This window comes from Salvelinus sp. IW2-2015, linkage group LG24, assembly GCF_002910315.2.
Source record: "Salvelinus sp. IW2-2015 linkage group LG24, ASM291031v2, whole genome shotgun sequence".
NCBI lineage: Eukaryota > Metazoa > Chordata > Actinopteri > Salmoniformes > Salmonidae > Salvelinus > Salvelinus sp. IW2-2015.
Genome location: NC_036864.1, coordinates 9,322,070 through 9,338,928, shown reverse-complemented (window position 1 = coordinate 9,338,928; position 16,859 = coordinate 9,322,070). Strand labels below are relative to the sequence as shown.

At 40.5% G+C, this 16,859-nt stretch overlaps 3 protein-coding genes across 10 annotated transcripts; 1 reads left to right on the top strand and 2 right to left on the bottom strand.

The window, feature by feature from the left end:
* The first annotated feature begins 241 nt into the window (after positions 1–241).
* LOC111951464 (RNA polymerase II-associated protein 3) lies at positions 242–5,458 on the top strand. Of its 8 annotated transcripts, none has more exons than XR_011474033.1 (17): positions 242–344; positions 804–959; positions 1,057–1,200; positions 1,366–1,485; positions 1,912–2,039; positions 2,127–2,248; positions 2,389–2,459; positions 2,544–2,660; positions 2,845–2,972; positions 3,064–3,185; positions 3,345–3,415; positions 3,517–3,609; positions 3,716–3,945; positions 4,080–4,269; positions 4,519–4,740; positions 4,831–4,931; positions 5,037–5,259. XR_011474033.1 is itself a non-coding variant. In XM_023969562.2 (17 exons), the coding sequence occupies exons 1-17, from the start codon at positions 303–305 to the stop codon at positions 5,120–5,122; spliced, it is 1,998 nt and encodes a 665-aa protein (XP_023825330.1). In that variant the 5' UTR covers positions 247–302; the 3' UTR covers positions 5,123–5,458. The 8 variants fall into 8 exon arrangements, 7 of the variants coding, with proteins under 7 accessions (XP_023825330.1, XP_023825329.1, XP_023825334.1 ...); XM_023969562.2 differs by having other exon boundaries at positions 247–344; positions 1,366–1,464; positions 4,643–4,740; positions 5,037–5,458; XM_023969561.2 differs by having other exon boundaries at positions 247–344; positions 4,643–4,740; positions 5,037–5,458.
* A 136-nt stretch (positions 5,459–5,594) lies between these two features.
* On the bottom strand, positions 5,595–9,703 carry LOC111951465 (cell adhesion molecule CEACAM5-like). Its single transcript, XM_023969570.2, has 9 exons — positions 9,597–9,703; positions 9,237–9,290; positions 8,785–9,033; positions 8,339–8,605; positions 7,862–8,161; positions 7,408–7,677; positions 6,864–7,139; positions 6,472–6,720; positions 5,595–5,915 (listed from the first exon to the last, which is right to left on the bottom strand). Exons 1-9 carry the CDS (start codon positions 9,646–9,648, stop codon positions 5,893–5,895), a joined length of 1,740 nt encoding a protein of 579 aa, XP_023825338.1. The 5' UTR covers positions 9,649–9,703; the 3' UTR covers positions 5,595–5,892.
* Positions 9,704–10,890: 1,187 nt separating this feature from the next.
* LOC111951304 (uncharacterized) lies at positions 10,891–13,740 on the bottom strand. The gene is made up of 6 exons (XM_023969361.2): positions 13,622–13,740; positions 13,298–13,336; positions 12,767–13,015; positions 12,292–12,546; positions 11,708–11,956; positions 10,891–11,220 (listed from the first exon to the last, which is right to left on the bottom strand). Exons 1-6 carry the CDS (start codon positions 13,674–13,676, stop codon positions 11,126–11,128), a joined length of 942 nt encoding a protein of 313 aa, XP_023825129.1. The 5' UTR covers positions 13,677–13,740; the 3' UTR covers positions 10,891–11,125.
* Between the last annotated feature and the right edge of the window lie 3,119 nt (positions 13,741–16,859).

The following is a 16,859-nucleotide window of genomic DNA, read 5'->3' as shown; positions in this document are numbered from 1 at the left end:
GGAACGTAAGTYGTAGAAAATGTAGGTTGTGGTGGCAGCTGCAGAGAGGTATTTGGGTGTGCGAGACTTGACATCAGAAGAGTTACAGGGTGTGTTACGTGGTGGTGTCCAATCCTTTCAGGTTGTTGGCCTGAGGAAGGACTAAATAGATTTAAATACTGGAGTAGCGTGGTTTTATTTTTTTGTGAGTGTAGTGTTAATTTTTTAAGCAAAGTATAGTGGAGTACTCCAGTCTAGTAGGTGGCAGTAATGCAACATTTATTGGATGCCAACCGCCGTTAAACCTCGTCGTCGAAGAAGACATGATGTCATGGCGCCGAACACAAACAGAAAACGACAGTATGGTGATAGTTTGTAGCTAACATTAAATACTAGTAAGCCTCTTAAACTGATAAATTACAATCAATTTGGGAMGCAAGGGACAGGTACTCAAATATTATAATGTAATCAKCTCTTATATGCAGGTCGAAACTCGTTAAAAGCGTTGCGTTAGCTTAGACAACTAGCTAGCTACCAGCTATAAATTGCTGCTTTTGCGAGACAGCCGTGACTAGCTAACTAGCTAATTACTCAACTGTAGCTAGCTCCTTGATGTTATAGTAGTTAGTCAACAGTAGCGTGATGTTACTAGCGCCACAGTTTGAGTAACGTCAATAAATAACTGACTGTTAGCTAACTAAGTTAGTGTTTTTATTGTTTATTTGTCCCCGTTGACTAGATATATAGYTAGCTGACTATCATATTAAATGAAAGTGATCCTATCTCCTGTTTTGTCAACCTAGTATATCCAAYGTATTTGACAGGTAGGCATGTCTGAAAACAAATCCATTGAACTCCAACTGCAAATGCGACAAAATGCAGAGGACCTGCATAACTTCATGAAAGATCTTGACAGCTGGGAAACTGACATAAAGAGGAAGGATGAGCAACTAAGAACTGGGAGCGTTGGCGAGTCTCAAGTATGTAACACTTGAAAATGTGTATATTTTATATTTAGCTATAGAGTTCAGATTGTGCTATGTTAGAAAGATCCTGACCTATGTATTCCTTCCTTAGAAAAGCGTCCCACCAGTGCGAAACAAGGGCTACAAAAAGAAGAGGGAGAAAAAGAAGGCATCAGACAACAATGCAAAGACTGAACCAAAACAAGCACGCAGGATAAAGTCTCATGACTATCAGTCATGGGACAAATTTGATGTGGTAATAGATTAGGTGGATCTTGCCTGTTTCTCGTTTGATTTCAATAGTGAGTTTAAACTAAGTCTATGGTTTTAAACTGAATGGCAGCAGTGCACCCTGCTAAACAGAATGTACTGCTTGCTGTTACACTAAACATTTTTTGGATGTTTTTTTGTCTTCTGGTAGGACAAGGTATTGGAGTCCATGGATAAAGAGGACAGTGCTGCTGAGTCCAATGACTCTGAGTCTGAGGATTCTGGGGTTCCGGCTACTGACCAAGACAAGGTGCTTGCTGAGAAGGAGAAAGTATGGCTTCAMACTTATAGTATTGTAGTCAGAYTCAGCCACAGCAAACCTGACAGACATACCGAAATATGATTTCTCATGTAAATGTTGTCATTTTAAAATATGACTTATTATTATTATGATGACACAATGACCACCATTTGAAGGTCAATTCAAGGAACAGACTTGCAAACTGGGCATTTGTTTGCAGTATGCTGTGATTTAGATGTCTGTAGGACTAGAAAGTTGCCTCTGAAATCCTAGACAATTACCCATACAGTATACCACCATCGGGGCCTCGTTAGCAACTATCACCAGTCATTGATGGTAGTAGTCAATAATACTCAGTCAGCAGTCACCTGTAGTCAGTAAATGTTACTACTTTATTGTATGTATAGATTGCAAAATCTTATATTTGCTGTACTGAGTTTGACAATTGTTTTTCAGGGTAGTCAGCTGTTCAAAGAAGGGAAGTATGATGATGCCATTGAGTGTTACACCAGAGGCATGGGTGCAGACCCTTATAACCCCGTTCTGCCTACAAACCGAGCTGCCTGCTTCTTCAGACTCAAAAAGTAAGCAACATGTAAGGAAATAAGCAATATATATAACATTTTAAATGACAACATTAATGTGAGAATTCATATTTCTCTGTCCGTCAGGTTTGCTGTTGCCGAGTCTGACTGCAACTTGTCCATCGCTCTGGACAGTAACTACTTCAAAGCATTTGCACGAAGAGGAGCGTCTCGATTCGCCCTGCAAAATTATGAATCTGCCCTAGAAGGTGAGGAGTAATAGTAACACAACAACACACGTTTTCAAATGGGTAGAATGCCAGCAGAGGATGTWTAGTTTTTATATGGATTATTATCTTATAATAGGTCACTTAAAAACAATTTGTGCTTCCTTCCTCTACATAACTAGATTATGTAATGGTTCTCAAGCTGGATCCTGGAAACCTGGAGGCACAGAATGAAGTGATGAAATGCAAAGAGGTGAGACATTATCTGRTGTTGGATCTATTACTGTACCTCTGTATCCCCCTCCCTGATCCACTCTAACCTCTCCTTTATCGGTAGGTCATTGCTAAACTGGGTGGAAAGGCAGAAAGCCCAGAGGCTGCGGTGGATGTCAAGCAACAGCAGCTCATGGAGGAACAGCAGAGGAGACAGGAGGCGGTGGTGCAGAAAGACAGGGTAGAGCCACCAGCTACACTTACCTTTTGATGTTTGAGTAGGCCCGCTACATATTGGGTACCAGTGACTCAGACACTGCAGTGCAGAAGACATACCACAGGTGTACTACAGCATGCTATTTGCCTGTTTTTAAGTGCATTGCTTTCTAAATCRTTACCACGACACTAAACCTTGACTCTTTCAGGGGAATGCATACTTCAAAGAGGGGAAGTATGAGGCAGCAGTAGAGTACTACACCAAGGGCATGAAAGCGGACAGCACCAACGTCCTCCTGCCTGCCAACCGGGCCATGGCTTACTTAAAGCTGCAGAGGTAAGCAGCAGGGAAGGCAGGATAAGAGAGTATTGGATAAGTGTAAATTCTGTCAAAGCTGTGCATTGATTAAGCTTAATTCTCTCCTTAGATATAAAGAGGCTGAGGAGGACGGCAGTAAAGCAATAGCCCTGGATGGCACCTATTCAAAGGCCTTTGCCCGCAGAGGGACAGCCAGGGCTGCTCTGGGACTGCTCAAACAAGCTAAAGAAGGTACAGTAGATACAGTTTATCTTATTAGTAGGTCATTAGCAACCATTTTGTATAGGCTAGGCATGTTTCTATGTAACTACCTTGAGCAGGTTGAAGTCTTTGTGTGAATGGTAGCAGTAGTCATGGAACTGTTTATTATGTCATGTAWTTTTATTGTAGATTTTGAGGAGGTCCTGAAGCTGGAACCAGGAAACAAGCAGGCATTTCATGAGATGAAGAAGATTGCAATTGTACGTATGTGCTTCCATGCTCACTATGGTTGTTGTGTTAATGTTCTTACACCTGTTGTCTTTGTTGACAAATCATTGACATAGCCTCTCTCTGCTCTTAGGACATGGGCACCAGTGGTCTGCTGGCAACAGAAGAGCATGCACAGCGGAGAACAGTACAGCCAATTAACAAACCACCTCACCTGCAGTCAACCGTGAGTCACTCAGATAAAACAGGAAAATATTTTTGGTAGGCTGTTTCTAAACTTGGCTTGAAAGATTGACACACGACAATGTTCCTATTGGATTTCCTTATCCCAGAAGCCATTGAGTAGAGTGGACATTGAAGAGGTTTGTGGAAAGATCCTGGTCCAGGAGGAGTCCTCGGCTGTGTTGACTTCAACCACAGCCCCCCGTGTTAGGCCCCAGAAGACCACCTCCATTGCAGACACCKTGAGAGAGGGTCAGGCCTCACCCCCCTCTACCTCCCCCAGTGCTAAGATCCTGAAGATTGAAGAAACATCAAACGTCCCCTCACATTCCCCTGTCAAGTAAGAGATATTGTTTAATTGCCGAACGGCTTGAGGGTTTTGTTGATGCATGTTTTTAGTTAGTTTTGAATATAACTTTTGTCAACAGTTATGCTTTTGACAATAGCCCCACTGAGGCTGTTTTCTTATTTCAGAGGGCCTGAGGGGTATGCTGTGAGAGCACAGACACAGCAGCACAGGGAGGCAACTGTCAGTGAACCAACAGAACCGCCTGCTACACCCTCAACTGAGCTCGTACCTCCTGCCCCCACCAACAGCTTCCAGCTAGAGGCAGACCTAAGGAAGATTGGAAATGGCCCTGAAGTTATCTACAAGTATTTGAAGGTGGGTGTGGAATTAAAATATGATGAAAACATAATATTACACATCCAAAAGAATAGACATTTCAAATGTCATATGTGCAAATAGTTAAAGTTCAAAGGGGAAAATAAATAAACAATATGGGTTATTAATGTCCTTTTTTATTTAACATTTTAGTTATAGCCTATACAAAATGGTTGCTAATGATGTGCCCTAATAGGCTATATCTTATCTTGGATGCCTGTCTTATTGTGATCATCTATTCTTCAACAGAGACCTCATCTCTTGTTTGGGGTTCTATTTGTACACTTAACAAATCACCATACAACGAGATTTGTCTTTTCTGCTGAGAAAAACATGTAGATGCCACCAAGGACTGATGTTTGTGTTGTTTTAGCAAATCCAGCCTCAGGCTTACGCAAAGATCTTCCAGAGCTCTCTTGAACCAGACATGCTCAATCAGATTCTAAGGACGTTACAAAGCTTCTACATCAAGTGAGTACTGTACAAATACCATGCCATTACGAATGTTATGGCTCTTACAAGAAATGTGACTGTTGTCACATTGTCCTTTATCAAATGAAGGAATGAAGAGCCACCTGTCATGCTGGAGATCCTCAGGAATCTGGCCGGTGTGAGGCGGTTCGACATGGCTGTCATGTTCATGTCCAACGCTGAGAAGAAAGGTACCGATTTGGTTGTTGATCTGGCACAGTTTTGTTACATTATTTAACCCCAATGCAAAATTATTATTTGACATTGATAACGGCAACCTTTTTTGTTATTTCTAGTTCTACAAGAATTGTTTGACTTTCTTCGTCAAGCTGGACTTGAGGACGCTTCAGTAGGAGCCCTGCAAAAKAAGTATGGAGTGTGACGTGAGTGCAGAACCYTAAAAATGGACATCACCATGGAGAGCAAAATTGTTYTTTACTTCAGCAAGCGGTCGATTGAAGGAGTTTTTCAATGCTCCTGTACTTGTTACTAATCGAAACATTGCTGTGTGTACGCAACAATGCATCACTTAATTTCGGCTGCCGTGTTGGTAGGTCTGTAACATTTGATGTAATACTGTTTTATTTAAATTTTTCTCCTATGGCTCAACATGTATAAGTTTCATCCTTATATGAGAGCAGTAGTTACTATGCATGGCCAAAACAAGAATGTTCTATCTGACTGCGGMCCAACAGAACCATATGGGTAATAGTTCAAATATRCATCTGCCACTCTTAGAAAGCCATGAGAACTGAAATATGAATAAAGGCAAAACATTTTTGTTATTTTCAATTCTTCTGTCCAGGACCGTACATCTCCAAGACATGAATTGCAGTAAATAAGTGAATACTTAATAAATTGACAATCTTTATTGATGATCACTGAAAGTGTAGATTATGGAGAAGATACTTTTCAGCAAAWAGTGTTTTCACATGTTAACTGTAAAATATAGGTTTTTGGTGTCATCTACACATGGACTAAGAGGTTGGCAAAGTATACACAATATGTGGAAAATAAACAAATTACAGGAAGTCTGTCAAACTGCATTAACAAAGCACATGTTTTCCAGACAGCAGTACAAGATAATAAAGACACTGTTTGATTGCATTGTTGTCCCACCGCCATTGAATGGAATTCTTGTCTTGACTGTTCTCAACATCCACACCAGTGAGAATCTTTGGGAATAAGGGGAGAAATGTTAATAGCTGACTGAACTTTGTTGCATGTCTACTACACATGATGTATGGCTGGCACAATAATTGTATTAGCGTGTAACTGACAATTATGGAGAATAACCGTGAACTATAAGCAAAGTGTCAATTGTCTTAATACCTATATTTTAGCACAGGGGATTCAACTTTTTTCTCAGTTAATAGTTTACCCAATAGCAGTTTTTCAWGAACTGGGTGAAGTTGGTAATCATTTTACGAGCAGGACGGCACGGTCGAGAGAAGCTTCATTTTCAAAAGTTCCAAGCGGTCAACTATTATTGAGATGCGGGTTTCACCAAAGCTGTGTTGTATTCACTAGATTTGTTGTAGCTAATTTTCAAACGTGCATAATGATACATTACAAGCTCAAAACATTTTTCTACTAAAATGACAATTATGGCAATAACTGGCCGGTTGCATGACAATTATTACCGAAGATGCCGTCCCCAGTTGAATAGAGTAGTAGGAAGTGTTATAAGACCAACAATTAAATTGATGGATCATAGTAGTTTGACCATACCTGTGACACTGAGTGTCTCATTGGCTGTGACTGTCTTCCCGGTGATCGTGTTGTGTGCCTCGCAGCTGAAAGACTCAGTGGCCACGTAACGGTTGATGGTTATATCGACCACGCTGCCGTGCATGGTCCGACCATATACACTCCAGGTGTAGCTGCAAGAGGGAGAGCACTGGGCAATACACTTGAAGCTGGCCTTGACCCCTACCTCTAGGGCACCTGGTCCTGAGATGGTCACGTTAGATGGTCCATCTGAAAGGTCAACATTAGACCTAGAATGGCTTGTTCGTTCTGCACTACCTCTTTTTATGCTTCATACGACAGTGACAAGACCACTCAGTTTCAAGGTCTGCATAGAAATATGTTTTGACAAATACAATCTAACTATTGCTCACCAAGTAACACAACTGAGRTATTGGCAGTGCTGTTGTCATTGGTCACTGAGTTGTAAGCCACACAGCTGAGGGGTCCTCCGTCCATGGTGGTCTCAGGTGTGAGGGAGAAGGAGGCGTTCATCTCTGCCAGCCTCCCCTTGTATATCCAGGTGTAGGTACAGGTGGGGTAGCACAGGGCCGAACACTGAAGGGCTGTCTTTGATCCAGGCAGGAGATACAGGACTTTACCTACTGGGCCTTTGCCAGAGTGGATGATAACAGCTTGAAGTGGTCCATCTGGAAAATGTCATGAAATATCTTTATGATTAGCTTGTAAACATATATGTGTCTGTATATATATATATACAGACACACACACACACACATAGGGGTGGCAAGTAGGGTTCTGTTCTAAGGGTTCTGTTGATGTGCCTTTGAGCAAGGCACTTAACCCCTAATTGCTCCTGTAAATACTAACTGGATCTCTTTTATGATCTTTCTTGAAATACTGGTGTATGGTGAGCAAAAATGGCTGTATAAACAGAATTTATCTCTGCATACTCACAATTTACATTCAGTTGGTACCCAASCCCTTTGATGGGTGCTCCCCCCTGAGAWACGATGCATTGGTACAGCCCACCATCAGACTGGAGCAGAGGACTAAAAGACATAGTGATGTTGTTGGGGGAGAGACTGACCCTGCCGGACACAGCYAYAGGGAGGMCATTTTTTAACCACAAAATGGAGGCTGGATTCTGAGAGCCCACACACTGCAGTGAGAAGGGCTGGTGTGCCAAGGGCTTGTCCTGGGACACCGGCTGTACAGAGATTGGATCTGGAAGACGGGAGTGGAAAAGAGGTGAAGAGGACAGAAAGAACGAGGAACATTTTATTTTCAGAGAGATACCAAGTTAAATACTTTGAGTTGGCTTTTACAAAATGGTGAGCTTTCACCTCCAAACATCTGATTCTAAATATTGACTTGTGACAAATCTTTTGTCACAAAAACGATGACTTACCAGTGACGCTCAGGATCTTGCTGCTAACAGCAGTGACCCCTGAGGCAACATTCTTGGCCTCACACGTCAGTACCTCATTGTGCCTGTACTCATCAACAGTAACCACCAGTTTACTGCCAACCATGGGCTTATCGCCCTTATGGAAGATGGGCAACTGGATCTCGTCGCCATTGAAGATCTTTCCATTGAATGTCCAGGTAAAGTTACAGGAGGGGGTGCAGTCAACAAAGCACACAAAGTTGTAAGTGTCTCCTACTGTCACTGAGCTGGCACCCRTGATCAAAATGGCCCCCGGTCCACCTGGGAAGAGGTGGAAGGAAACACTTGATTATGTGTTTAATTGATTATAAACTCTTAGAACTTTCTAAAAATTCAGTGTACACGGAATATATGATTAACATAATATAGTAATAATTATCCAATGCGACTTCAATGGACCACTCCAAAGTTGAAAAAAAGGACAAAAATTCCACTCACGGGCCACGTAAGGTGTGACATAGGTTGAGATGTAGAGGAGTGAGACAGTGTCCTGAGCATCACAGATCAATTCCTCTGCAATCTCCCAGGAGTCAGGTGTGACAGAGATGGTTTGACCATATTTGGTGGTCACTGTGCTTTGTGCTTCAGAACTAATTGTCCAGGTGTAGGAGCAGGACGGGTAGCAATCAGCAGAGCAGGAAAAGTTGGACGTCACTCCACTGGACAGTATATCAGGACCTGAGATCTTTATATTGGACGGTCCAGCTAGAAAATAAATAATTGTTGTATAATAATTGTCGGTTGAATTAGGTTGGAGAGTGTAGAACAGAGCTCCACAAGCTTTGGATGTGCAGTACAGAGACACAAAAGCATAACATCTGTTGGCATAGTATGATTTCTATATATTCATTTAGATTGATAAAAACTGATTATAAGTAACCTACACGTCACGTTGACTGTTTTGCTGACCGTCACTGACTTCCCAGTGGTGGGGTTTATAGCCATACAGATCAGGACCTGTGGAGGAACCTGCTCCTTCAGCTGGAGGTTGAGCTCTGGGCCCTGGGTGGTGAGCCCTCCTCTGGCCCAGGTGAAGGTGCAGGCTGGGAAACAATTGGCTGAGCACTGGAAGCCATAGGGAACCTCCACCGTCACTGTGTTCACCCCACTGATCTTCACATAGGACGGCCCATCTGACAGAATGGAAAACAAGCCACTGAGTCATATACATAATGTGAAAAAAATTAGGACGAAGTGGATTTTAATATTTTATTGTTCACCGTAATGTTATAATGTTAGYGTAAGGATAAACAATGGGTGATTAATGCATATAGCCTTTTGGCATACATTTATTTTGTTTACTTAGAAATGATGCCAGAAACCTAATGTATCTTACATGGTGTGGTTTCCTCCGATGTCCTGCCCTGCTCTCTCTCACTGGCAAGTGTTCCTACAGAAACACAGAAAGAAAAAGAATCCCATGCCATCACAATGGTTCRCTTTACATGAACTATCTTATAAAGCATTAATAACACATTTATATGGCCTAGGCCCTAGATACACGTTACATGCAGACACTTCTCTGTTTAAAACATTTGGATTTTCATTACAAAACTTTTTCTTATTCGCTACTTTGACAATTCAGAAAAATTCAGAATTTTTTTTACATTACAATTTTGCATGAGAAACTGTCATTCCTGACTTGAAGTAAATTTGACCTCAACACTAACAGATTCAGYTGAATGTGGTATCTTACCTGCCAGGCAGGTGAGCAGCAGAGGCAGACTAAATGTGCAGAGGAGAACCATGGTTCTGCTGCCGAGATCCGGGCGACTAAGTGGCTGAAATGTCCACACAAGAGCTGTCCTCCCCTTATACCTCCGAAAAAGAACTGTCTGACAATCTTATCAGGAACCAATTCAAAAACAAGACATTATCCAACAGTGCCAGCAAAGCGCCGCTAGTGTTTGGACCTTTATGTGGGTAATCAGCTTCACGGCATTGTGTTCTGGTAAGGGCGTGCGTGCTAGTTTTTTGTGTTCATAGGCATTTATCTACTGCGGTTGAGCCTTTTGTTACTGCCAAGTGACATGTCCCTGAGCTAGGGAGCATTCACTTTGTTTGCTTCTCATCCATTCAGACAGGTGAAGGTTACAGACAAAAGAAAGTGTGCAAACATGTTTTAATCTGTTTATCCTATTATGTAGAATAGCTCTTATGTAGATACAGAGGTTGTTGGTATAATATTTATATTAGTAAAGGACACTTATTATTTTAACATTTAAAACGCATTATTTCACTTTGATCATAACCAATGTAACTATAATTCAAGATGATCAAAGGGTTATGCATGGAAAAACTTGAAAAGATAGAGAGGGTGTGTGTGTAGGTGATACCATTGCCTCTCTGGAACATTGATTGTTCTTCTGTACCATAAAAGAAACTTCTGATATATAATCCGTGATAATCAAAAGCGGACTAATCGCACTYCATGATCAAGTGTGTTTTAATATTTACGCATGTTGATTACATTCAAGATCAAAATGTACATGTAGATGCAGGGTGGGCCCCTCATCTGTTGTGAAGTTAATGCTAATCATCAGTCAGGCGATATGTGAAAATAGCACTTCAACTAACAATACGGAACTATTTAACATTTCAAATATTTAATTCACTATGATGGTAATTGATTAAGATAATTGTTTCAGAACTTATTTGAGAGAAAACACAAAACATTTCTAAAACAGTTTTCATGTATTTTATTGCAGTTTTGCAGTTTCTAGATAAATATTGGGAGTGTAAATTATTTTAGCAAACAAGATCTATATTACATATTTTTTTCCCCCAACGGCACAGACTTTGAAGTAATGTATTTTAATTGGCGTGTTGAGCTGGACCTGGCCTGTCTTGAGCCTGTCCACATCAGCACGCCATTTAAAATACATTACTTCAAAGTCTGTGCCTTCCATGAAGATGGCATGCTTGCAGGTTTCAACTCCATCTTAAGTCTGGAAAAAAGTTACACATTGCAAAAAAGACATGCTACTAAATTAATGTAAATTTGTCTTTATTAAATATTTAATCCAAATAGGGTATACACGTGATGATGCTTGCACACATTGAAAGATTCAGCCAAGCCTTTCCACTTCACTTATCATCAGCAAATATGGTTAACATCCTGATATGGAAGGCACTGTTTGTAATAATGCTGACATGTTTTCAAATTATTCAGATGTGCATTTGGAGAACAGTTTACTGCCTTGTACAAAACTGCCCTCTCCTGGATCATGGTGATATTACAGTGTAGAGTGAGAGTGTAAAGGCAAACAGAAGCAGGTCTATAGTCTGTTTAGCCTGTGTGGCCATGGATTTTCCATCATCTGTAACACACAACAACAACAAAAACATTACAAAAGGAACACCAAATAGTCAACTGACATTTACTCCTGAGGTGCTGACCTGCTGCATCCTGTACAACCACTGTGATTATTATTTGAACCTGCTGGTCATCTATGAATGTTTGAACATCTTGAAGAACAATCTGGCCTTAATGGCCATGTACTCTTATAATCTCCACCTGGCACAGCTAGAAGAGGACTGGCCACCCCTCAGAGCCTGGTTCCTCCCTAGGCTTCTTCCTACAGTAGGTTTCTGCCTTTCTAGTGAGTTTTTTCCTAGCCACCATGCTTCTACATTTGCATTGCTTGCTGTTTGGAGTTTTAGGCTGGGTTTCTGTATAGCACTTTGTGTCATCTGCTGATGTAAAAAGGGTTTTATAAATACATTTGATTTGGATTTGATTTGTCTGACATATTTTTTTTATGACTGTAGTTACTCAAATATATAATCATGAGATTTGTGCTGTACCTTCCACCCGTACGGTCTTGGTTACCAAGTCAAAATTCTTTGAGACCGTATTCTGAGCGTGGCACTTAATCTTCTCTGACTTTACATGTCGCTCAACCSTCATCTCCATCTCACTGCCATAAACAGTGTGACCATCAAYGGTCCACCAGTAGTCACAAGCAGGAATGCATTTGGCAGTGCACCGAAACTTGGACTTGAAGCCGACTGCAACAGAGTCTGGGCCTATGATGTGGACCTCTGATGGACCAGCTGATAGGAGACAAAAAGTAAAGGAAGAAGCTGGTTCAAGTATCACTTCAACCAAAACCATAACATCACTCTTTAATCATCAAATGTACAATGTATACTGGATAAGGGAAGTGTGTTAATTGATAGATCAAGCTATTGAAAAGCCCCTGGGCCCAAGCCTGAAACTGAGAGGGCCCCAAAAAATATCCAACCAGGGGGCCTATAACAAAACAAAGCCCTGGGGCCTATGATTTCTTAATCCGGCCCTGGATATGGATATGGACAATTCCATTACACTAACAACAAGAGGGAATCTACAATTGTTAGAGGAAGCTCTACATCTCCCAATAACCTACATGTCACAGGTATGGTCCTGGTTGCCATGGCATAGAGCCCAGACACACTGTTGATGGCCTTGCAGTTCAGGGTAGCAGAAGTGGCCAACTCTTCGGGAGTTACGGTAATCTCGTTCCCCTGTCCCCCAGGCCATCGGCCCTTTATCCCCCAGATGTAGKTGCAGGAGGGACGACAGTCGGCGTTACACTTGAAGCTTTGTGGGGCCCCTGGGGTCATCAAGTCAGGGCCTGTGATCAATACGTTGCTTGGTCCAGCTAAAAGGAGGAACACATAGACATTTAGATAATAGTCTAGATCCTACGACCAATGTGAAAAACATGAGCAAAATAATTTTATCTAACACTAATCCAGTAATCCAGACATCTTGTCAGTAAATTACAACACATTAAATTATCCCTCCATTCCTAATATCATAAAGACCATCACCTCTAATTTCAAGTGAAGTGTCATAAAAACAACAAACCACCCACGCACCTAAAACCTGCAGTATCCTTGTTACTGTAGAGTACCTCCCAGAGTCATCATTCCTTGCAGTGCATGTGAGGTTTAGGGACTCCTCCCATTGGCGAGCTGTGAAGAACACTTCGTTCCCCTGCCCAATCTGCCCGTCGATACTCATTCTGTAGCTACAGGAGGGAGAGCACTGGGCGGAACAGTCAAAACTGCATGGCACGCCCACAGTCACAAAGTCAGGTCCCAAAATGGTTAGTTCCAAGGGACCATCTGGAAATTACAGTGCACAATCAGGCAAAGTAGGCCTACCGCATTTTCGGCACACAGGGTGTAAATTTACTTGTAATAGGGATAAATTCCTACAATGATAATAAAATTAAAAGTCATGGCATTTCAAATTGACCCCTCATTTCTGTACAGTAGTTATCTGCTAGCTGTTAGCACTACTGCCCTACCACAGGTACAATCCAGAGGACCCAACACTTCAAATAATGATGTTGCCATACTATAATACGTTGACTAGTTTGTGTCATGTGTCTGTGGTTTACCTACTGGGACTGTCCTTCACTCCATCAGTGGTCACAGCTGATCCTGGAAATTCATAAAAACAGCCTCACAGTCTATCATCAAGACATTATAATGTATATGTAACACGAAAACTATCATTATGCTTAGACCCAAATATGTTAGCCTATTGTCCAAACAAAAGTTTAACCTCAGCAGACACTGAACATATGCACGGTTATAGAGCTTAACAGAAAGTTTCCAGAACATATAGATGTACTGACTGATGTCAAACCGAGTTCGGCATCCTCAAAAATAGATTTTGACAAAATATTATCTCAAAATAACATTGTTTTTTCCATATCATATTACCTGCAAGGTACACAAACAGCAGAAGCAGATTGAGCAGGGTGTGTGTGTCCTTCATTGTCTTGCAGCGATGGAGTGAGGTGAATGGACACCAGGAAATGTGGGACTGTTACAGAGTCAAGTAGTAGAGTGAGAAGGTAAWCAAACACACCTTATCAGAGAGAACAGACTGGGAGCAAATCTGCCCTGCCCATTCAAACCTGCCCATTAAAAATACATTCTTTCTGTAGTGACCATTAAATAGGGCGAAATAGAACTGGCAGCTTTTACTATGAACTAACATGTAGAGGGCAATGTACTGAGGAATAAAATACGTGGTCTCCAACTCTCCATCCCTGGTCCTGGGGAGCTGAAGTCAGTTAATTTACTATTTTTAATAGACAGAACCAATTGGAGGGAAAGATTAGAGACCATATGTGTAATACATGAGTGTATGACGAATTTAGGAGTGTCGAGAACGTGGTTTCAGTGCATGGCTTGTACCAGAATCTCTTATCAAAAGTCAAATACAGTGCAATGATGTCATACCTTTGGTTCTTTTAATGTAATTACATTTGAACTCAAAAAGTTCTGTATGAAACAGACTTTGACTTTAGCTTTAGGCACACGTGACTTGGTTGTGTCAACAGTGTCAGAAACTCTGGTTTGAACCTCAATATCAATACCTCATTCAATACCTCAAACAGAATAAAAACAAACACAGTAATTACAAAGTATTACTCTTAAAAAGTGTATTTTTTGCTGATACAGATATTTGCAAATGCAGAAGTGAACATTTTTATATACTGTGTGGGTAAAATGTATGTCATATGCTGTAAAATAATCTAAATTCCCATTTATAACCCCTTATGTCACATTCTGTTTCATCATATCCTATTAAAGCTGATCTAACATTTGTTAATTTCACGTAAACATTTCAGACAACCATCTCTTTCAGTTGTATTCCATCATCCATGTAATGCTTTTCACATTGTAGAGTCAATCACAAGTTATACTAGTTGACAGTGGTGTAAAGTACATAAGTAAAAATACTTTAAAGTACTACTTAAGTCATTTGTGCTTTACATTATTATTYATATTTTTGGCAACTTTTACTTTTACTTCACTACATTCCTAAAGAAAATAATGTACTTTTTTCTCCACACATTTTCCCTGACACCCAAAAGTACTCTTACATTTAGACAGGAAAATGGTACAATTCACACACTTATCAAGAGAAAATCCCCAGTCATCCCTACTGCTTCTGATCTGGCAGACTCACTAAACACAAATTCTTTGTTTGTAAATTACTGTATGTCTGAGTGTTGGAGTGTGCCCCTGGTTATCCATMWATTTTTAAAAAAGGAGAACATTTTGCYGTCTGGTTTGCGTAATATAAGGAATTTGAAATGATTTATACTTTTACTTTTTTACTTTGCAGCAATGCAATGCAATGCAATGCTGCAAAGCAAACGCAGCATTCCATCGGAAATGAAGGTACTTCTGGGGTACCAAAATGGAATGATGCTGTAGGTGTGATCGAGGGGTTAAACCCTCATATCCACTGCTCCATTTGTCCTAGACTTGAAACTTTGTCTTGCCTCATGCAGAACAAATGTGGAACCATAAGGTCCATCAAGAGAGTTTTTCCTTAAACATTTTTGAAAACCTTTGAAAAAGTCAGAATAAAACAAAATTCAGTATGTATGCCCATGGTACATCTCTTAACTTAGTTTGAGAAAAGCTAACGTATTGGTTAAGAGATTGCTGAGTTATTGATAAATCAGGAAATCAGATTTTACATGTKTAAATCCTTTGTAAATCCACTCCACAATGGCCTATCAACTTTTTAGTGTCAAAGACATTACCTGTTACATTTGGCCAGTGGTTAAAAGTACTTTAGTAAAAATACTTTTTGTGGTCCAGTGTGGCTCAGTTGGTAGAGCATGGCGCTTGCAACGCCAGGATTGTGGGTTCATTCCCCACGGGGGGACCAGGATGAATATGTATGAACTTTCCAATTTGTAAGTCGCTCTGGATAAGAGCGTCTGTTAAATGTAAATGTACTACTTAAGTATTTTTCTGGGGTATCTGTGCTTTATTTGACTATATATTTGACAGCTTTTACTTTTACTTCACTACATTCCCACAGAACATAATGTACTTTTTACATTTTCCTTTAAACCCAAAAGTACTTGTTACATTTTGAATGCTCAGCAGGACAGGGAAATGGCCCAATTCAYCCACTTATCAAGAGAACATCCCTGGGCATCCATATTGCMTCTGMTGCTTAATTTGTAAATKATGTCTGCGTGTTGTAGTGTGCCTCTGGCTATCTGTAAATAAAATAAAAACTAGACAATTGTGCTGTCTGGTTTGCTTAATATAAGCAATTTGAAATSGTTTATATTTTTACTTTTGATRTTTAAGTATATTTTGCAATTACATTTACTTTTGATACAAAAACCAAATACTTTTAGACTTACTCAAGTAGTATTTTACTGGGTGACTTTCACTTTTACTTGAGTCATTTTCTATTAATGTATGTTAATTTTACTCAAGTATGACATTTGGGTACTTTTTCTACCTGTAACGATTTTCGTCGGGAGAAGGAAAAGAGGACCAAGGTGCAGCGTGGTAAGTGTTCATCTAAAATAAACTGAACACTGAAATGACAAAAACAACAAAGAGAGAGAACGAAACAAAACAGTTTTGTTAAGTATACACACAAAACAGAAAACAACTACCCACAAACACAGGTGGGAACAGGCTACCTAAGTATGGTTCTCAATCAGAGACAACGATAGACATCGATAGGCTGCCTCTGACTGAGAACCACACACGGCCAAACACAAAGAAAAAGACAACATAGAACACCAGACATAGAATGCCCACCCAAACTCACGCCCTGACCAACCAAAATAGAGACATAAAAAGGATCTCTACGGTCAGGGCGTGACACTACCACTACATTTGGCATTGATATTTAAATAATATATAGCTACGAGCAGCAATGAACAGGGTTTACAGGATGACAGAAAGGTCACAATATCAGTTGTATAAGCAATCCCTAGGTGTAGCCTAGTGGTTAAGAGTGTTGGGCCAGTAACCAAAAGATTGCTGGTTTGAATCTGTGAGCCGACTAGGTGAAAAATATGTCAATGTGCCATTTAGCAAGGCACTTAAGCCCAATTTCTCCTATAAGTCACTCTGGATAACAGTGTCTGCTAAATGACAAAAAATGTCTACATGATTTGAATCA